The sequence below is a fragment of the Lissotriton helveticus genome, chromosome 3_2 (assembly GCF_964261635.1).
Source record: "Lissotriton helveticus chromosome 3_2, aLisHel1.1, whole genome shotgun sequence".
NCBI lineage: Eukaryota > Metazoa > Chordata > Amphibia > Caudata > Salamandridae > Lissotriton > Lissotriton helveticus.
Genome location: NC_136062.1, coordinates 501,255,194 through 501,277,004, shown reverse-complemented (window position 1 = coordinate 501,277,004; position 21,811 = coordinate 501,255,194). Strand labels below are relative to the sequence as shown.

General features: G+C 51.8%; 1 protein-coding gene across 1 annotated transcript in view; it reads left to right on the top strand.

Annotated features, from left to right (window-relative positions):
- The first annotated feature begins 811 nt into the window (after positions 1-811).
- Positions 812-21,811, top strand: part of LOC144826116 (uncharacterized) — a 155,264-nt gene continuing 134,264 nt past the window's right edge. Inside the window, exon 1 of the mRNA XM_078684517.1 lies at positions 812-935. Within this exon, the coding sequence (XP_078540643.1) occupies positions 897-935 (39 nt within the window). The 5' untranslated portion in view covers positions 812-896. The remainder of the gene's footprint in view (positions 936-21,811) is intronic.

Sequence of the window (21,811 nt, the reverse complement as noted above, 5' to 3'; positions counted from 1 at the left end):
TCCTGAGGGGGGGGGTCTGTTCTCTGGTCCTGAGGGGGTCTGTCCTATGGTCCTGAGGGGGGGGTCTGTCCTATGGTCCTGAGGGGGGGGGTCTGTCCTATGGTCCTGAGGGGGGGGGGTCTGTCCTCTGGTCCTGAGGGGGGGGGTCTGTCCTCTGGTCCTGAGGGGGGGGGTCTGTCCTATGGTCCTGAGGGGGGGGGGGTCTGTCCTCTGGTCCTGAGGGGGGGGGTCTGTCCCCTGGTCCTGAGGGGGGGGTCTGTCCTCTTCCGATGGTTCTGTGAGACTCATCCTTTGCCCTGAATTGCACCCAGGCCAGTGGTCCCCCTAGCCCTGCACATGTGTCATATATGTCACGTGTGTGTGGGGGGGGGGGCCTCCTCTCTGCTGCATGTCTCATTTGTAAACACGCGCCTCGACAGGACACACGTCTTGCCTTCTCCCTCCATCGAGCAGCGCTGCTCCTGGATATAAAGACGCAGAAAAAGAGAAAAAGAGAAACAAACAGACAGAGGTCCCCCCCCTCCCCATGCAGTGGTGTTACCTCCGGTCCTGCGCATGCGCTACTTCCTCTGCTACGAGCCTGTGACGCGCATGCGCAGTGAGACGGGTATGTGTACACGCACTGCACATGCGCAGAGGAACATGCAAGATCCGACAACTCTGAGCATGCGCGTTAGCGGTTGCTTCATCGACGCGCTGCTGCGCATGCGTATACTTCTCTTAGTTTACGCATGCGCTATAATAGGCATCAGTTTGCACATGCGCAGTAGGGCGTTCTGCTCGGCGCATGCGCAGAGGAGGTTCCTGTCATCACAAGCAGCATATTCTGAGCAGCTCCTCTGCATCCAGGGTCTGTGAGTCTGTCTGTCTGTCTGTCTGGAGGAGGAGCTGGAGCCATGAAGAGTAGAAGAGACGTGTCCAGGGAGGGGCCAGAGGTGAGTGCCCCCTGGGGAGGAGTCTCACTGCATGGGGTCAACAGAGGTGAGCAGGGGTCAGCAGGGGTGAGCAGAGGAGAGGAGAGATGAGCAGGGGAGAGCAGGGGTGAGCAGTGGTCAGCAGGGGTCAGCAGGGGTGAGCAGAGGTCAGCAGGGGTGAGCAGTGGTCAGCAGGGGTCAGCAGGGGTGAGCAGAGGAGAGGAGAGATGAGATGGGGAGAGCAGGGGAGAGCAGGGGTGAGCAGTGGTCAGCAGGGGTCAGCAGGGGTGAGCAGAGGTCAGCAGGGGTCAGCAGGGGTCAGCAGGGGTCAGCAGGGGTGAGCAGAGGTCAGCAGGGGTGAGCAGTGGTCAGCAGGGGTCAGCAGGGGTGAGCAGAGGAGAGGAGAGATGAGATGGGGAGAGCAGGGGAGAGCAGGGGTGAGCAGTGGTCAGCAGGGGTCAGCAGGGGTGAGCAGAGGTCAGCAGGGGTGAGCAGGGGTCAGCAGGGGTCAGCAGGGGTGAGCAGAGGTCAGCAGGGGTGAGCAGGGGTCAGCAGGGGTCAGCAGGGGTCAGCAGGGGTGAGCAGGGGTGAGCAGAGGTCAGCAGGGGTGAGCAGTGGTCAGCAGGGGTCAGCAGGGGTGAGCAGAGGAGAGGAGAGATGAGATGGGGAGAGCAGGGGAGAGCAGGGGTGAGCAGTGGTCAGCAGGGGTCAGCAGGGGTGAGCAGAGGTCAGCAGGGGTGAGCAGGGGTGAGCAGGGGAGAGCAGAGGAGAGCAGAGGTGAGCAGAGGTCAGCAGGGGTGAGCAGGGGTGAGCAGGGTTGAGACATGATGTGAGCAGGGATGAGAGGAGCGGTGAGCAGAGGTGAGTAGAGGAGAGCAGAGGTCAGCAGGGGTGAGCAGCAGGGGGGAGCAGAGGTGAGCAGGGGTGAGCAGGGGTGAGCAGTGGCGATCAGGAGTGAGCAGAGGGCAGCAGGGGTGAGCAGGGATGAGAGCAGAGGTGAGCAGGGGTGAGCAGGGGTGAGCAGGGATGAGCAGAGGAGAGCAGAGGTCAGCAGGGTTGAGCAGAGGAGAGCAGAGGTCAGCAGGGGTGAGCAGTGGCCAGCAGAGGTCAGCAGGGGTGAGCAGAGCCGATCAGGAGTGAGCAGAGGGCAGCAGGGGTGGAGCAGAGGGCAGCAGGGGTGGAGCAGAGGGCAGCAGGGGTGGAGTAGAGGGCAGCAGGGGTGGAGTAGAGGGCAGCAGGGGTGAGCAGAGATCAGTAGAGATGAGCAGAGGCGAGCAGGGGTGAGCAGGGGTGAGCAGAGGTGAGCAGGGGTGAGCAGTAGTCAGCAGTGGTCAGCAGGGGTCAGCAGTGGTCAGCAGGGGTGAGCAGGGGTGAGCAGGGGCGAGCAGGGGTGAGCAGAGGCGAGCAGGGGTGAGCAGGGGTGAGCAGAGGTCAGCAGGGGTGAGCATCAGGGGTGAGCAGGGGTGAGCAGTGGTCAGCATGGGTGAGCAGTGGTCAGCAGGGGTGAGCAGTGGTCAGCAAGTGTGAGCAGGGGTGAGCAGAGGTGAGCAATGGTGAGCAGATGTGACCATGGGTGAGCAGGGTTGAACATGGGTGACCAGGGGTGACCAAGTGAGAGCAGAGATGAGCAGAGGTGAGCAGGGGTGAGCAGGGATCAGCAGAGGTGAGCAGGGGTGAGCAGGGGTGAGCAGGGGTGAGCAGGGGTGAGCAGGGGTCAGCAGGGGTGAGCAGGGGTGAGCAGGGGTGAGCAGGGGTGAACAGGGGTCAGCAGAGGTGAGCAGGTGTCAGCAGGGGTCAGCAGGGGTGAGCAGGGGTGAGCAGGGGTGAGCAGGGGTGCCACCAGTGCAGAGAAAAAGGTGCAGCCAGGCCAGGTGAGCTGAGAGGCATGGCACAGAGGAGGCTCTGAGGCATGGCCCCAGGAAGCTCTGAGGCATGGCCCCAAGGAGCTCTGAATCATGGCCCCAAGGAGCTCTGAGGCAGGGCCCCAAGGAGCTCTGAGGCATGGCCCCAAGGAGCTCTGAGGCAGGGCCCCAAGGAGCTCTGAGGCATGGCCCCAAGGAGCTCTGAGGCAGGGCCCCAAGGAGCTCTGAGGCATGGCCCCAAGGAGCTCTGAGGCAGGACCCAAGGGAGCTATGAGGCATGGCCCCAAGGAGCTCTGAGGCATGGCCCCAAGGAGCTCTGAGGCATGGCCCCCAAGGAGCTCTGAGGCATGGCCCCCAAGGAGCTCTGAGGCATGGCCCCCAAGGAGCTCTGAGGCATGGCCCCAAGGAGCTCTGAGGCATGGCCCCAAGGAGCTCTGAGGCATGGCCCCAAGGAGCTCTGAGGCATGGCCTCAAGGAGCTATGAGGCATGGCGCCAAGGAGCTCTGAGGCATGGCGCCAAGGAGCTCTGAGGCATGGGCCCCAAGGAGCTCTGAAGCATGGCCCCCAAAGAGCTCTGAGGCATGGCCCCAAGGAGCTCTGAGGCATGGCCCCAAGGAGCTCTGAGGCATGGCCCAAGGAGCTCTGAGGCATGGCCCCAAGGAGCTCTGAGGCAGAGCCCCAGGGAGCTCTGAGGCATGGCCTCAAGGAGCTATGAGGCATGGCCGCAAGGAGCTATGAAGCATGGCCTCAAGGTGTGGTAAATAAATAAATAATACCTCTCTTTTTGCATGTATAAATGAATAACAGATAGCTCAATAAATAAGAGTCAAGATTCGAGGTAGTAGGAGTTTTGCAGGTTTAATACAGCATAAGGACAGGAACAGGACAACCTGCACAGGAATAGGATGGCAGGGCCCTGGCAGCGCTGCCAGGATCAGGATCGGGACAAGGGAACTTTTTAATAACAGTACATGGGCATATATACATAACGCAAACACATAGCATTACATTGCAATAGGTGTAGCAGTGGGTGGAGCAATAGGCGTGATGCGTAGCAGTCGCGAAAGATAAGGGTGAAAAAGAGGTGTAACAGGGCGTATACACAGACATGTGATGCAAACGTAACAGAATATGTCATGAATGGGGCGGAAACCATGGAGGGGTCTACCTGAGGAGCCGGGACCTCTAACCTGATGGTGCGCGCAAACTGGCAATGACGTATCACTAGGAGAAGCTGGGGGCTATGAACTCTGTGCTAGGAGCAGAGACTGAAGTCTGGAGAGTCAGGGCGACATGTACCTAAGCAGTATCTAGTATCTGATGTTTAGAGAACATGTTGATATAAACTAGAAGTCAGGAGGGGAGAGGCTAACAGACTCTAAGACTGGAGCATGCATTATTCTACATGTAGTGCGTGATGAAGAATATTAAATGACCATTAATACAGTATTTCTCTCACATGGGGCCGTAAAGGCTAGACAATGACGGAAACTATTGATGCAGTTCAGTAGCTTTAGGAATGCAGAGGAGGAGGGCTGGACTGATAGCTAGAATCATAACATACTCTTGGCAGACTCAGAGGCAGAGCCAAGCTGAGCCGGGCACTGCGAGGCAGGAAGTAAGTGAAGGGTCGAGGATACAGGTGGGGGCTGTATCGCTCCTCAGCGAGGGCTTCAGGAGACAGGAGCTGAATCTGATGTCCAGGCCCTTTTGAGGCCTAGAAACGGGGACTTTACAATGGAATAACGTGCACACTGAGAAACGTGGCAACGTAACTTTACATAGGCCTGATATTCGTAGTATTCACGAGAACTGGAAACTGACATACTAAAGGTGGACACAACTATAATTGCGTCTTTAATCGAACATGGGGAATAACATATGCATATTAATCATGCACAGATAACATATGATGGAGGACTCGTAGGGACACAGAACATGGCAAAATTTACTTTTCCACATTCCCTCCTTGTCACTACGTTTCCATCAGGAAACATCAATATTCATGATACCATCTATCATTTCATACAGTATCATTTGCTCGTCTCGAATTTTCTGGGAACGGGTTTTAGAACGGGGCTTGGGACTAGGAATACATGATGTAGCACAAATGCCGCAAATCGCAGGGCCACATTGTATACAGAGGCAGCAGCTAAATATGATCGCTACTGCAATACCTAGAAAGGACAAGACTTTCCATCCCCAAGCGGAAATTATATTCCAGAACCAACCGACCATGTCCAGGTGCCTGGATTTTGGTGTAACAGATGGGCAATTTTATGGAGTCTGGTTATAGCTGAATAAACAGACGGCGCGTTATTTGGAATGAAAATGCAGCAACTAGATCCGATGACTCTACAGGCCCCGCCCCTATCGGCCAATATGACGTCAAGGACGAGACGATTCTGGAGCACGACAATTCTCATAAAGGATTGTTCTTCGGTTAAATTACTTAGAGCAGAAGTAGTCTCAATTACTACTGCTTCGAGGGTTCTGGTTAATCTACGTATCAGTTTACTATTCACGACTGTACCTAAATAAGGGAAGACACCTTTATTGATATCTATATATTGTTCTAGAACAGTTTCAGTATAATCGACAATTGGGAGGTTTCTCTTGTGTCTAGTATGTACTAGGTGGGAATTCCTATGGTAGTCGGGTGGGGCTAGAAAAACAGGTGGCAGTAGGAAGGCAATGTAACAGGTTCCCTCCCAATCGAGGGGCAGACGAACATATGCGGTCTGACCACAAATAAAATAAGAATGACGTGACGCTTTGAAAATAGATTTCCTACTGTCACTATACTTGACAATAGTAGTACAATCACTATGTCCTACGTGTATGGAACCATTATTTCGGACACATAATTCGCCTTTGACTGGTAGTACTGAAATTGCAGGTAAGTCTGGAGTAGTATCAGACTGAACATTCAGGACCATGAAATTCGAAGAATAATTACCTAAATTATACACTTCATTTTCTAGATCTAACCCGGTTCTGTGGGGGAGACCTTGCTTGTCTGGAAAACATGTACTGTTAAGAAAAGACATATCTGTTGAGGATGACGTTAACGTGGACCATGCTCCACACGAACCATTATGTGAAAACGGATAAGGAAAGAGTGGCAGAACTCCCTTCGGTGTCTGAAAAGGGGGGAGTCGACCACACACCCAACAATTAGTGGCATTGCTGGTCTGGTGTGAATAATGTAACATGCGGATGAAAGAATTATTTCGCATAGCGAGGCGGTAAGAGAGTTCATGAGGAGGCAGATCACTAAACGTGTGCTCTACTGTAACATTAGAAGACGTATTTACATGAGAAACTGGAAAATACAGGTAAAACGCATAACTGGTGCAGGAAATCATAATACTGAGAAATAATATGAAACATAGAAAAACGATACATCGGATTGAGTTTTGACTAACTCTCTCACTATGTGGGTCTATTTTATACATGTCAGAAACAGTCTAACCGTTTCACCTAGGGGAGGACTTAGACAATCAAACTGGCTGACTTATTTTACTAGACCGGAGTTTCAACTTATACTCCTGCTGCGGAGTTTTCTCTAACAGGGGAGAGTTTGTAGCAATGTCTTTTGCGGGACAGTCCTTGAGAACAATATTTTGGCAATCCTTCAAATCCTGGGAAATGTTCTTTGAGACGGGTTTCAGTCCATAAAACTTCTTTATATGTGAAAGGTGCACCCAGCCTTTGCGACCCTCCAACTTCACGGCTGTACGGGTGGCGAGGAGGACCTGTCGGGGCTCCTTCCAGCGTGGCTCCAACGGACTTGAGCGGTCAAAATTCCGGACAAGAACCATGGATCCTGGAACGATTTCATGCGGTGCCACCTCGGTATTGTCTGGAAATGCGGCGGCAACCTGTGAACGACAAGAGTTGAGGGCAGACATCAAGGAAGCTAGGTAATCTGTCAGCATATTACTTGAAACATCGGTAATACTTCGGGGTCTAGGAGTACCCCACATGTTAGGGGGGCGGCCGAAAACGACCTCATACGGGGACAGACCTGATCTGGAATGTGCGACCATGCGCATATAGAACAAAGCGACTGGCAGAGCTACTAGCCAGTCCACACCTTTCTCTTTACATACTTTGGCGATGCGGATTTTCAGGGTCTGGTTATGTCTCTCTACGAGACCTGCTGCTTCAGGATGGCGTACACAATGGAACTTCCACTGGTACCCTAACAAAAGGGAAACATGCTTCATTAACTCTGAGGAGAATGGCTGGCCGTTGTCAGAATATACGACCCTAGGGAGTCCGTAACGGGGGAAGAACTCACGAACCAACTGCTTGGCAGTGGTCGCGGCTGTGTAATCTGGGACTGGATATGCTTCTGTCCACCTGGACAAAGCGCATACAACTACAAGGACATACTTGAAACCTCGACATCGCTCCATCTGAATGTAATCCATCTGGAGGACTTCAAAAGGGTGGTCAGGGGGCTGGAATCCACCTTGTTCCACCGGGACACTTTTACCTGGATTAAACTGGCAACATATCATACAGGTACGGACTTTTTGCTTGGCTGCAGCTCGTAAATGCTTGTTGAACCAAATGTTCTGGATACTGTCTAACATAGCTTTTTCTCCTAAATGTGCTGGACTATGTGCGGTATTGATAATGACTTGAACCATAGAATCGGGGAGAAACCAAGTGGCTTTTCCTTTCGTTACCCATCCCTGATCTGTCTGGACCCCTCCTTGTTCGGACCATTTCTTGATTTCATCGGGAGTAGCGTGTAACTGGATATCTATGACATCTTGAGTAGGGTCCTTAACTGTCATACATGTAGTCGGATCTGGAGTGTGTGTCATGTTAACTGGAATGTCTGGAGTCTGTGCTGTAAGCTTGGCTGTGCGATCTGCTAGATCGTTACCCTGGGAAATAATGTCAGTAACTTTTGTATGTGCTTTGCATTTCATGATAGCAATGGATGTCGGTAAATGTATGGCATCTAACAGAGCTTGAATAAGGAGACCATGCTGAATCTTGGTTCCATGAGAAGTCATGAAACCTCTCTCCTGCCAGAGCACTCCAAAGTCGTGTACGACTCCGAATGCGTAGCGTGAATCTGTGTAAACATTAACTTTCCGGTTCTTAGCGTGTAGGCAGGCTTGTGTCAGAGCAACTAGCTCTGCTGCTTGAGCGGACAGGGTGTCAATACGGTGTGTTTCAATAACTTCGGTGTCGGTAGTCACTGCATACGCGGCGACTAGTTCTCCTGTATTTGTTCTCATACATGAACCATCCACATAAAGTGTCAGGTCGGGATCTGGTAACGGAATATCTGTCAGATCTTGTCTTGGCTTTGTCGTAATGTTAACTACTTCCACACAGTCATGTGTGGCAGAATTCGTAGTAACTGATGGTAACAATGTAGCAGGATTTAAAACGTTGCAGCGTCTGATTTCTATGTGTGGCTGGAACAGTGTCAATTCATAACCTGTTAAACGTGCAATTGTCAAGTGCTGAGTCTGTGTTCGGTTTAAAAGAACTTCCACGGAGTGTGGAACTTGTACTGTCAGGGAGTGTCCTAAGACTATGGAATCACTTTGTCTGATAGCTAGTGCTGTGGCTGCAACTGACTTGAGGCACGCAGGCAGAGCCTGGGCTACAGGATGTGATCAGGAGGTCATCGACATACTGGAGCAGGGCAGTGTCAGTTGGCATGTGAATGTTGTCTAGTTGTCTCTTGAGTGCTTGACTGTAAATACTAGGACTTTCTGTGAAACCTTGAGGAGCTCATGTGAACATATAGCTCCTTCCATTTAAACAGAATCCGAAAAGAAACTGGCTGTCTGGATGAATGGGAACACTGAAAAATGCATTCTTGAGGTCGATTACAGTAAAGAACGTGGCTTCGGAATCAATGGCTGTCAATAGGGAAGAGATATCTGGGACAACTGGGTACTGGGGAATAATACATTTATTAAGCTCTCGTAGGTCAATCACTAATCGATATACTGGGGGTGCATTTGGATCAGTACGTTTCATGACTGGAATGATCGGAGAATTGCATACATTGGAGTCAGTTTCTACAACCACTCCTTGAGCGATGAGCTCGTCAATAATTTTGGATAAGGCTGCTACAGCCTCAGGTGGCAATCTGTACTGTCTGATTCGTGGTAACACTACACCTGGCTTGAGAGTCACACGATGGGGTGTGATTTGCATGTAACCTACATCAGTTGGACCTTGCGCCCATAGATGCTGCGGAACATTGGACAATCTGGGATCAAAATCTCGTAATACATAGTGATCCTTGAAGTCACGTAGGAACAATCGTATTCCCTCTGGGGAACAGCATATAACTGCACCTAATTCTTTCAGTGTTTTAATGCCTAACAGATTTTCTGGACATGACTTAGTAAGTAACAGATCAGTAGTGCGGGACAATGGACCTACTTCTAGAGTAACTGGCTTTGATATCTCATTTACGATAGGTTTTCCTGAAAATCCAAGGGAAACATTTCTTGAGCCTGAGAGCGGAGCCCCTGGAACTTCGGCATGGCTAATTGTGGTCCTACTTGCCCCTGTATCAATCAGAAACTTTCTATCTTTCCCTAGTACTTGACTGTGAACATAGGGACCTTCTTGATCTACAGGTATCTCGATGAGAGGCAAGCTTACCTCCCTCTCTAGGCTGTTTCATGAATATGGCTGATACTCTGGATACTCAGACTGTGCATACTGGTACATCTGCTGTGTAACATGCTGTGTTGCAGCGATAGGCTGCGGAGCTGTAACTGTCTGTGGTGCATTCTGTGGCTGAGGAGTCTGTGAAACTTGTTCTTGTCTAGGCGGACGTGGTCTTTCTTTAGTCTTACCAGTAGCTATGTTGTGTTTCAGAACTGCACACTCGTTTATAAAATGACCTGGCTGTTTACAATAATTGCAGTTCCCTTTAACGGGAGCTGCAGGATGACTGGCTTGATTCGGACCCCTCTTCTGACTGTCTTGAGGAACAGATTGTGCAACTAGTACTTTCATTTTCGTGTCTTTCATACGCTTTCTCTCGTGTTCTTGCTCTTCCCTGATTCTATTCTGGTGGTATTGGAGCATCTGCAACATCTGGGACGGGGTATTAGCTTGCCAGGTGCTTTCGACTTTCAAAACTCGATTTTTAATTTGTGGGCTTGAATTCTCGACTAATTTAGTAACAAAAAGATGAGGGTATGACTCACTACTTGTCTTGAGGCCACTGTTGATGCTAAAACATTTCTCAAATCTAGAATAAAAATCACTAATGTCTTCGTCTTGTTTCTGTTTACAGGCTGAGATTGCATCCCAGTCTTCTTTTCTAGTTGTCAATAATCTGGGTAAAACTTGAATCAATAATTCAGGTAATTCTTTACATTTCGCTCCAAGACCGGTACCTGGTACTCGTGCCTTGTCTTCAGCTTCTAGAACTGCCCAATCGATCTTTTTCTCTCCCACCTCCCATTCTTTTTCCTTGAGCTTTTCATACACCCCTGCGGGCAACAGGACCTTTAACATTTTAATTATATCTGGATACGTGTATTCTCCCATACGGAGCATGTCTTTTAATTCTCGATGGAACCCTGCTGGATCTTTATCATGACAGGGGATTAATTTTTTCATCTCTAAGAGTTCCATCTTTGTGATCGGGGTGTAAACAAACACTCGTTCTAATTCGCCACCCGTTCCTCTAACTGGGTGGACTTCTCGTAACGGATTCTGTCTGTCTATGTAAAATGGTTTATTTTCTGGGGGTGAGACATGAACAAAATGCGGGTTCAAAAACGTTCTATATTTGTGACGCTGTTCTAGAATGACACTAATTAAATCGGTACCTAGACCTTTCCATCTATACTGGAGTAACTCGTTCAGGATATCATGTAACGGGCCTGGATCAGAGTGCTGACCCTCATACAATGTAATGAGGTGCTGAATCATATACATACCCGCCAGTCGTTGCTCGGCTGGGGGCATTTTCAGAAACATTTGTGCCACTATTTCGTCTGGAAAAGTGGTAGAATCAGTAATCCATCGGACTGCTGATCGGACTAGTTCTTGTTCATGCATGGTACTCAACTCACTGTAACCGATTTGTGATTTCAGAATGTGATCGGTAGCTTGGAATACTTGTTCTAGAGAACCTTGTTCTGGTGCTGGATGATGGAAAGTAGACTTGTGTTCCAGGCGTAAATGGCGATCTGGAAATCTAGATTTTCCTACATACGCTATTCTGGCGGGATTCTCGTCCTCTACCTCTTCAGTATCAGAGTTACTTTCTTTCTCGCTTACTTGTGCTGCTTTACGTTGATCGTGTAACCTTATTATTTCTTTACGAATTTTCTTGTACATACTCTCTATAGCACCGATAGTCTTGTGCTTACCCTCGGCTATATTATCACTCCACTTTGTCAGGGTTCTCATTTCGGCTTGATCTTTGGACGGGTAATCTTGTTCTCTTATTAGACAATTAATCAGAAATTTTAATATCATGAGCTGGGTCTCAGCTTTCCTTTGAGACATGACTTCGCCAATGCTTTCTGGATCATCCCCTGTACGGATGAAACGATATATTCTGTCTAGGTCTTCCTTCATATTCGGTAGGGTGACTAGATACTCGGCCACCTTTCTTACGCGTAATGAATATAAAACCATATTATCCTCGCCTGGGACTGGATCATAGCCGCATTCATTAAGGGCTTTTCTTATTTCTGCTACAGACTGATGTCTGGGCGTACGCTGTGAAGCTTGCATATGTAATTCGGCTGTCGTTAAACGCTTATGTGGCGGCGGGGTTTGAGGAGTACCTCCTCCTGCGGCCCCTAAACTAGAATCATCGACTGATCCTCTTCGTCCTGGCAGAGTGGGAAATGGAAATGCAGGCTGGACTTGTGTGGCGGGCTGGACCGGGGGTACCGTAACAGGTACTCCCGTGTCTGGAGGAGCGGGAAGTGCCTGATTTACAGGGACTGGCGGAGCGCGAACAGGATTTGCATATTCTGGGACTGTGTCGTCCAAATAGGACGAAATGAAAATATCAGCTGCGGTCTGTTTGTGACGTAGCTTGGTCGGAACTAATGGTGGCGGGAAATTACTGGATGACTCTGGGGTCGCTTTTGGCAAGCCCTCGGCAAGAAGAGGGTACATACCCTTAATAAGGGCATGCCTCTGTCTATCTGACTGTTCGGTTTTAACTCGTTCACCAATCTCGATTAATTCCCTTTCTTGGGCTCGTTCCAAGGATTCTCTACTTAATTCTGACTTTCTGATTTCTTTTTCGGTTCTTGTTGGACTTTGGCCCTTAGGGCAGGTTCACCCCTAGACTTTTTGCTTGAAATGGTGACCTGGAGATGGTGATTTTTGGATTCTGCGCACTTTCACTGTGTCCCAGGGGAAAGTGCGGGCGCACTCTGAGTGCATGTGCTGAGCTAGGCCTGCCCGCCCATAGGAATGCATGGGGAATGTATGTGTCCCTGGTAGTTCCTGATGCTTGGGGTGTACAGGCTTGAGTCTGGTATGTGTGAACTCGTGTGAGTGAATGCTGCGCAACGGTGTATGCAGCATGTATGTGTCTAGTAGGGAAGCGCCATTTCTAGACATGGCTGTACGTGTGCTGTGAGGGTGCTGGCGTGTGATTGGCTGGAGCTGGCTGGCATGCCAGGCTCCAGGAAGTCTGGATGGGTCTGCCCGGTGGTGAGTGGGAGATCTGCATGAGTAATGTGTGGGAGGAGTGTACCTGTGTCCTGGATGGGCTGGGTTTTCCCCACACAATGCTGGCTCCGCCCCCCTGTGGTGTGTCTAATGACCCAAGCCCTGCCAGTGAATAGAGAGGGTGGTTGAGGTAAACAGAGTACTCAAGAACCAGCTGCGACTGGTTCCGCCCCCACTCTGCACCCTCAGACAAAGGAATGCACTGTATAAAAATGGGGCTGTGTCCCCACAGATTTTGTTCTCTTCCAGGATCCTGAGGGGGCTGTTGCTGCTGCTGGGCCAGAGGACCGCCACTTGGGCTGTCTCCCTGCCTGGAGACCCAGTGAGCTGGCTCTGGGCCCAGTCTTGCCCCTCTGCCTACTTCCCTGAACTTTGCTGGACTTTGCTTCTGCTAAGCGCCTGGGAGCGCTTTACTTGGGGCCCTAGCGCTTGAAAGCGCTTTCTTTTGGTCCTAGCGCTGAGGGAGCGCTTTATTGGCCTCTAGCGCTGTGAGAGCGCTTTATTTGGAATTGTAGCGCTTGGGAGCGCTGTGATTGCCCCCTGGCGCTTGGGAGCGCCTTATCGACCTTGTAAAGCGAGTGCCCACCTCGCTGGTTTTGAATAATTGAGCGCGTGCCCACCGCGCTTTATGGTAATTAAGGCCGGTGCCCACCCGGCATTGCCCCTCGAAATTCACCGCTGCAGCCCGGGGTGTTTAAAAACGTTGCCGGGCCGCTGCCAAGTGCGACCCGGAAGTGTTCTCGCCGGCCGGCCAATCGGAGAGCGGGCCGACCGGAAGTCCCGCCCCCGCAGCCGCGACCCGGAAGTCAGGCAGGCCGGGGGCAGGAGAGAGGCAGGCGGAAGCTGCTGCCTGCCGGGGCTCCATGTGAAGGGAGAGCCCCGGGGAGAAGAAGAGCCGCCGGGCAGAGGAGACGCGCTACTCCCCAGACCGAGGGAGTATCTGCAGAAGCCGGTGAGTGACTGCTCAGGGAGAGGGGGGCGTCGGGGCACATTGACGGTGCCCGCCCCTCCCCTCCAGTGCGAGGCTCACGGCGCCACATTTGTGCAGAGCCCAGAGAGGCTCCCGCCCACATCTTCTTTCGAGCCTGCGAGGCTCCACCGGCAAAGGGGGCATTGGTGTCTCTAGAGTCCCCCGAGTGGGACTCCAACGAAGGGGCAAGTGTTCTTAGAGCCCCGAGGCTCTTGGGGGCATTGCTTGATGTTAATAGCCCTGAGAGGCTCAGGGGGCATCACCTTTATTTGTTTAGAGCCCAGCGAGGCTCAAAGGTGCCACAGTCGTGTTTAGAGCCCTGAGAGGGGCTCAAGGGGCCTTCATTGATTTCGAGTCCCCAGAGGGGGGACTCCAACGTTGGTGCCACATTTGCAAGAGTCCAGAGAGGCTCTAGGGGGGCATTTTGATTTACTTCTGAGGCCAGAGAGGCTCCGCAGTGCCACAGTGGTGGTTCTTGAGCCAGAGAGGCTCCACAGTGCCCTAACTTTCCCTGCACCAGTTGCCCAGCACTTTGTGGGCAACTGCCACGTTTAGGCCCTGACATTGGGACACAGGGACTGTCACAGGTGGTGACTGATCTAAGTTTTGCGCAATGTTATTGTTACACCTCTGAATGTATTGTGATGCATCATGTGTTTTCCTCCTTTACACCTCTGAATGAATGTTATGCATTGCATCATGTGTTATGTGCATCCACCCCCACAGGTATTGTGATGTGTAGGTGGTTGTTTTCTCCCTAGTACAGGTGGTGCTAGTGAGATCCTGGTTACCAGTAGATACTGGTTGTGTGCTATTTTGTGCTAAAGATTTTACATGCAAAAGTGCTATTTCTGAAAGTGCTACTTCTGATTCCTGACAGTGGTCCAGGTGGCCCTGTCTTGTAAATAATCCCCTGTAAATTCTGCCCGTGCCTCTGGCACATTGTAAAGTGTGTGTTTTATCTAATGTGTTTTGGTGTAATACAAAGGCTATTTTTATATAACCTTGTGTGGAGTTTCCTTTGTGGTGGGCCTGGGGGTTGTTGCTGGGGTGCGTGCGCAAATACTTAACTTACATCGCCTCCAAGTTTAGCCTTGCTGCTCGCGCCACGTTACCTAGAGGGTGAGTAGGGGTTATCTTGGCGTGTAACTCCCTTGCCCTGACTTGGGGGTGGTGGTCTCTGACTGACTTTGGCGAAAGCCCTGGCCAGCCGGGGATCCCATTTCCAACATTGGCGGCAAGCGGCGGGATAAGGATTTGTGTTTGCGTTGTACCTTAGTAGTAACTGGCCATACCACAAAACTCTGCATTTAGATGACCACATTTTAGGGGATTGTATTGTTTTGGAAGTTTCATTAGTTTCTTCTCCTGAAGAGTGTCATTTGATTGTGTTCAGTACATTTGTCCCCCGCCCTGCTTCCAGAGTTTGGTACCTGTGTCGCTTTTGGTCAGGTTGAGAAGTCAGGGGTGGTAGAAACTGCCTTACCGATCCGAGGGGAGGGTGTGTGTGGATGAATGGTGTGTTTTCCTGGACGCATGAGTATGAGTTCTCTTTGATAAGGAGATTGTTGAAATTTTGGAATTGTGTACTCTTACTTCAGATTGTTAAGTCCCCTGTGTTGCACGTGTCTGTGATCATCTTGCCAAGATGGAGTCTGCTTTTAATGTCTGGGGTCTGTTTTTGCATGAACTGAGAGAGTTTTGCGAAGAGAGAGACATTGCAGTGAATGAGTCAGACACCCAGTCCCAACTTAGGGGTAACCTGATCCAATGGCAGAAGGATGACTGGGAGCGTGAGCACAGTGAGGAGAGGGCCCGGGTCTCACACCATGAGGGTGGTGGGTCTGAGTGGAGCCCTGAAGAGTCTGAGGAGGAAGAAGATGATAGCACAGGGACGCCAGCAGATAGTGAGGACCCCATAGATAGGGAGTCCCTTGCTGGGTCCAGTTTAGGAGGCAGCGCCTCATCCCTTTCCCTGTCCCCAGAGGAGCTGGAAGATAGGAGGAGAGAAAGGGAGCACCAGCTGGCTTTAGAGAGGCTCAGGTTGGAGCATGCCCAGGCTATGGCACAGCTGGGCATTAGAAAGCAACAGCTGGAGGTTAAGAAGCAACAGCTAGAGACCGAGAGGGTCTTAGCGCAGGAAAGGATAGAGGAGGCTGAGAGGGCCTCCACCAGAGGCGAAGTAGCTCTGGAGGGTAGACTATCCCCTGCGCGCAGTGTTGAGTTTCTGGATCCCCCAGGGAGGGTTGGGTCCAGTGGTGGCAGCTATTTAAATCTCAGTCTAGAAAGTCCCAGTTCCCAGAGTATGGTTCCTGTTTCCCCAGAGGAGGAGAATAGGTTGAGGTTTAGGAACCTTAGGAAACCGTCTCATCAGTCTTGGGAAGACTTTGAGGATGACTGTTGTGGAGCCCTGTGTGATTGGGTACGGGAGCCCACGAAATGTGATTGGGACCTATTGTTCGATATGTTTCTCAGAGAGCAGTTGCTCAGTTGTTGTTCACCAGGGTTGCGCCAACACCTGTTAGGGTGTGGATTGTCTGAACCATGTGAGCTGGCAGAGGAAGCAGACCGCTGGGAAGGGACCAGAGGTTCTGTAGAGTCATTGGTGAGTGACTCCAAAAGTAGTGGGTCAGGGATCTTCCAGCCCAGCGTGGTGGAAGAGGCTCAGTGTAGCCCAGCTGGGTCCCTGGTTAGTGAGAAGGGTGTAGGGGCTGACTGCCTGGCTCAGTGGAGCAGGAGTCAGTGGGTGGCTGAGAGCCCCCAGAGGCCCGAAGCCCTGTCTCAGAACCTGGGTGGTTTCTTGAGGGAACACCAGGTTGGGGACCTAGGCTGTCCTGTTAGTCCATTTGAGGAGGATCTCCTAGTGAGTAGAGGACCTGGAGCGTCTGTAACCAGAGCTCCTGTGGTTCTAGAGTCTGGCAGTACCGCTCCGATAGGGAGGGTATAGGAGTCCAGAGTGAGGAGTGATTGGGGGAGTTCCCCAGTGGCTGGACCAGTGGGTCAGGGACTACCCAGTTGGGCTAGGTTCCCGTGTAGTGACCATGGTAACACCACTTCTGGTCTGGGGGATCGTCACGCACTGTCAGGTGGACAGAGGGCGGGAGATCTGCGCCAGACAGACAGTCACACGACAGATGTGTCATTTGTTAGCCTCAGGGGGATTGTGTGTGAATCCCCAGAAGTCCTGGAGTGCCAGGCAATTGTTCCACCGAAGGTTTTAGACCAGAGGTTGGAAGGCCAGGTTCAGGATCAGCCTGACCTGAAGGGTAGGACGACTGTAACCAGTGTCCTGACCGGTTCTTCTTCCAGAGGAACTTCTCCACGTGGGAGAGGGCAGACCTCTGGAAGGGGGTGCAGAGGGTGGGAGAGCCCACCTCTGACCCCGGTGCAACCTGAGTGGATAAGCCCTGGGTTGGAATGGCGTTCTAGGTGTACCCCTCGCCGGAGGAGGAGGAACCCTAGGAGAAGAGGTAAGGGGAGGAGAGCCTTCCCTGAGACTCCTGGTCCGCCTGAGGTTGTAGGCCTTAGGCTGGAGAACCAGTGGCAGTCTAGTCCTGTCTTGCAGACAGGAAGAGTGGAGAATGGCTCCTATGTGCCAGGGGTTACTACCCCCCGCTCTGCGAATTGGCATGGACCAGTGGCACCTGGGTGGCCCAGGGCCTGGTCCTGGCCGCGGACAACTTGGGAGTACCAGTGGGGTAGCCCAGTTGGTCCAGACAGTGTGTTTAGAAGGAATCCCATGGGTTCACCGTGGCGTAGAACAGGAGGGTGTCCCTGCAGTTGCGGGCCTGCGTCCGTGTTCTATCGCCCCAAGCAGGGAAGTCCATCACGGTGGTGATTGGTCTCCCCTGCGTTTTGGCTGGAAGGGGGTTATGTTGGACTTTGGCCCTTAGGGCAGGTTCACCCCTAGACTTTTTGCTTGAAATGGTGACCTGGAGATGGTGATTTTTGGATTCTGCGCACTTTCACTGTGTCCCAGGGGAAAGTGCGGGCGCACTCTGAGTGCATGTGCTGAGCTAGGCCTGCCCGCCCATAGGAATGCATGGGGAATGTATGTGTCCCTGGTAGTTCCTGATGCTTGGGGTGTACAGGCTTGAGTCTGGTATGTGTGAACTCGTGTGAGTGAATGCTGCGCAACGGTGTATGCAGCATGTATGTGTCTAGTAGGGAAGCGCCATTTCTAGACATGGCTGTACGTGTGCTGTGAGGGTGCTGGCGTGTGATTGGCTGGAGCTGGCTGGCATGCCAGGCTCCAGGAAGTCTGGATGGGTCTGCCCGGTGGTGAGTGGGAGATCTGCATGAGTAATGTGTGGGAGGAGTGTACCTGTGTCCTGGATGGGCTGGGTTTTCCCCACACAATGCTGGCTCCGCCCCCCTGTGGTGTGTCTAATGACCCAAGCCCTGCCAGTGAATAGAGAGGGTGGTTGAGGTAAACAGAGTACTCAAGAACCAGCTGCGACTGGTTCCGCCCCCACTCTGCACCCTCAGACAAAGGAATGCACTGTATAAAAATGGGGCTGTGTCCCCACAGATTTTGTTCTCTTCCAGGATCCTGAGGGGGCTGTTGCTGCTGCTGGGCCAGAGGACCGCCACTTGGGCTGTCTCCCTGCCTGGAGACCCAGTGAGCTGGCTCTGGGCCCAGTCTTGCCCCTCTGCCTACTTCCCTGAACTTTGCTGGACTTTGCTTCTGCTAAGCGCCTGGGAGCGCTTTACTTGGGGCCCTAGCGCTTGAAAGCGCTTTCTTTTGGTCCTAGCGCTGAGGGAGCGCTTTATTGGCCTCTAGCGCTGTGAGAGCGCTTTATTTGGAATTGTAGCGATTGGGAGCGCTGTGATTGCCCCCTGGCGCTTGGGAGCGCCTTATCGACCTTGTAAAGCGAGTGCCCACCTCGCTGGTTTTGAATAATCGAGCGCGTGCCCACCGCGCTTTATGGTAATTAAGGCCGGTGCCCACCCGGCATTGCCCCTCGAAATTCACCGCCGCAGCCCGGGGTGTTTAAAAACGTTGCCGGGCCGCTGCCAAGTGCGACCCGGAAGTGTTCTCGCCGGCCGGCCAATCGGAGAGCGGGCCGACCGGAAGTCCCGCCCCCGCAGCCGCGACCCGGAAGTCAGGCAGGCCGGGGGCAGGAGAGAGGCAGGCGGAAGCTGCTGCCTGCCGGGGCTCCATGTGAAGGGAGAGCCCCGGGGAGAAGAAGAGCCGCCGGGCAGAGGAGACGCGCTACTCCCCAGACCGAGGGAGTATCTGCAGAAGCCGGTGAGTGACTGCTCAGGGAGAGGGGGGCGTCGGGGCACATTGACGGTGCCCGCCCCTCCCCTCCAGTGCGAGGCTCACGGCGCCACATTTGTGCAGAGCCCAGAGAGGCTCCCGCCCACATCTTCTTTCGAGCCTGCGAGGCTCCACCGGCAAAGGGGGCATTGGTGTCTCTAGAGTCCCCCGAGTGGGACTCCAACGAAGGGGCAAGTGTTCTTAGAGCCCCGAGGCTCTTGGGGGCATTGCTTGATGTTAATAGCCCTGAGAGGCTCAGGGGGCATCACCTTTATTTGTTTAGAGCCCAGCGAGGCTCAAAGGTGCCACAGTCGTGTTTAGAGCCCTGAGAGGGGCTCAAGGGGCCTTCATTGATTTCGAGTCCCCAGAGGGGGGACTCCAACGTTGGTGCCACATTTGCAAGAGTCCAGAGAGGCTCTAGGGGGGCATTTTGATTTACTTCTGAGGCCAGAGAGGCTCCGCAGTGCCACAGTGGTGGTTCTTGAGCCAGAGAGGCTCCACAGTGCCCTAACTTTCCCTGCACCAGTTGCCCAGCACTTTGTGGGCAACTGCCACGTTTAGGCCCTGACATTGGGACACAGGGACTGTCACAGGTGGTGACTGATCTAAGTTTTGCGCAATGTTATTGTTACACCTCTGAATGTATTGTGATGCATCATGTGTTTTCCTCCTTTACACCTCTGAATGAATGTTATGCATTGCATCATGTGTTATGTGCATCCACCCCCACAGGTATTGTGATGTGTAGGTGGTTGTTTTCTCCCTAGTACAGGTGGTGCTAGTGAGATCCTGGTTACCAGTAGATACTGGTTGTGTGCTATTTTGTGCTAAAGATTTTACATGCAAAAGTGCTATTTCTGAAAGTGCTACTTCTGATTCCTGACAGTGGTCCAGGTGGCCCTGTCTTGTAAATAATCCCCTGTAAATTCTGCCCGTGCCTCTGGCACATTGTAAAGTGTGTGTTTTATCTAATGTGTTTTGGTGTAATACAAAGGCTATTTTTATATAACCTTGTGTGGAGTTTCCTTTGTGGTGGGCCTGGGGGTTGTTGCTGGGGTGCGTGCGCAAATACTTAACTTACATCGCCTCCAAGTTTAGCCTTGCTGCTCGCGCCACGTTACCTAGAGGGTGAGTAGGGGTTATCTTGGCGTGTAACTCCCTTGCCCTGACTTGGGGGTGGTGGTCTCTGACTGACTTTGGCGAAAGCCCTGGCCAGCCGGGGATCCCATTTCCAACAGTTCTTTTATGAGATTCTTTGCGCCATAACTCGATGGCATCTTTCTGTGACTGTCTGGCTTTCTTTTTCCATAATGCTTCTTCTACTCTCATGATGCACTCGGCATCCCATGTACCCGATACGGGCCATCTATACTTTTCTTCTAACTGTTTGGTATACTCTACCCATAAATCTAGATATAATATGGCGCTTATGCCATGCTTCTGATACATAAAATGACCTGGACTGTCCCTAGGCGGAACCGGAACTGCTGCTTCCAGCAGACCCTTTCTAGTTTTCAACTGACGCAGTTTTGAAAAGAGCGGCATGACTGAACTATAATCTGGACACAATACGATACACAATAAACACGATAACTACTTCACACTCGTTCCACGACATCAAGATACATGAAGAACATTCAGAATAACAGTTCGAACAGAATACTACCTGGAATACGGAAAACAGAATACATGAATTTTCTCGAGAACAGAACTGACTAGAACAGAAACTAGATGCACTGCTGAAACAGTACGAAACTTACCGGTCTCATACAGAGACACGTCAGGACCCGCATCCACCGAAGTGGACACTTCGTTTGTGGGACTGTGTACCACCAACCCACGGACCAGAGTCAATTAGATTGACCCTGTCTAGATACTAACCCAGTAACGGTACTCACCGGGCAGTAAGAACGGAAGGCCTCAGACTGGACGGGACTGCTTGGACGCCGGACGGACGAACTTCGGACTTCTGTTACGGGTGGGCCTCCGGATACCTCGGACCTTGGACTCTTGGCTTGGGCTCTGGTCGGGACTCGCCGCGTTCCTCCACCGTCTCGTCTGGATGCTGGACCGCCTCCTCCGTCTCCTCCGTGGGCCTGAGGGATACTTGAAGCAGAAATATCTGCCGGTGCGCAGAAGAGTTCCGTCACGACTGCAGAGGGTCAGGGGGTCGGCGTGGCTTCACCGACGCGTGGGGAAAGGGCAAGTCCCTATTCGGGCGCCATTATGTGGTAAATAAATAAATAATACCTCTCTTTTTGCATGTATAAATGAATAACAGATAGCTCAATAAATAAGAGTCAAGATTCGAGGTAGTAGGAGTTTTGCAGGTTTAATACAGCATAAGGACAGGAACAGGACAACCTGCACAGGAATAGGATGGCAGGGCCCTGGCAGCGCTGCCAGGATCAGGATCGGGACAAGGGAACTTTTTAATAACAGTACATGGGCATATATACATAACGCAAACACATAGCATTACATTGCAATAGGTGTAGCAGTGGGTGGAGCAATAGGCGTGATGCGTAGCAGTCGCGAAAGATAAGGGTGAAAAAGAGGTGTAACAGGGCGTATACACAGACATGTGATGCAAACGTAACAGAATATGTCATGAATGGGGCGGAAACCATGGAGGGGGCTACCTGAGGAGCCGGGACCTCTAACCTGATGGTGCGCGCAAACTGGCAATGACGTATCACTAGGAGAAGCTGGGGGCTATGAACTCTGTGCTAGGAGCAGAGACTGAAGTCTGGAGAGTCAGGGCGACATGTACCTAAGCAGTATCTAGTATCTGATGTTTAGAGAACATGTTGATATAAACTAGAAGTCAGGAGGGGAGAGGCTAACAGACTCTAAGACTGGAGCATGCATTATTCTACATGTAGTGCGTGATGAAGAATATTAAATGACCATTAATACAGTATTTCTCTCACATGGGGCCGTAAAGGCTAGACAATGACGGAAACTATTGATGCAGTTCAGTAGCTTTAGGAATGCAGAGGAGGAGGGCTGGACTGATAGCTAGAATCATAACATACTCTTGGCAGACTCAGAGGCAGAGCCAAGCTGAGCCGGGCACTGCGAGGCA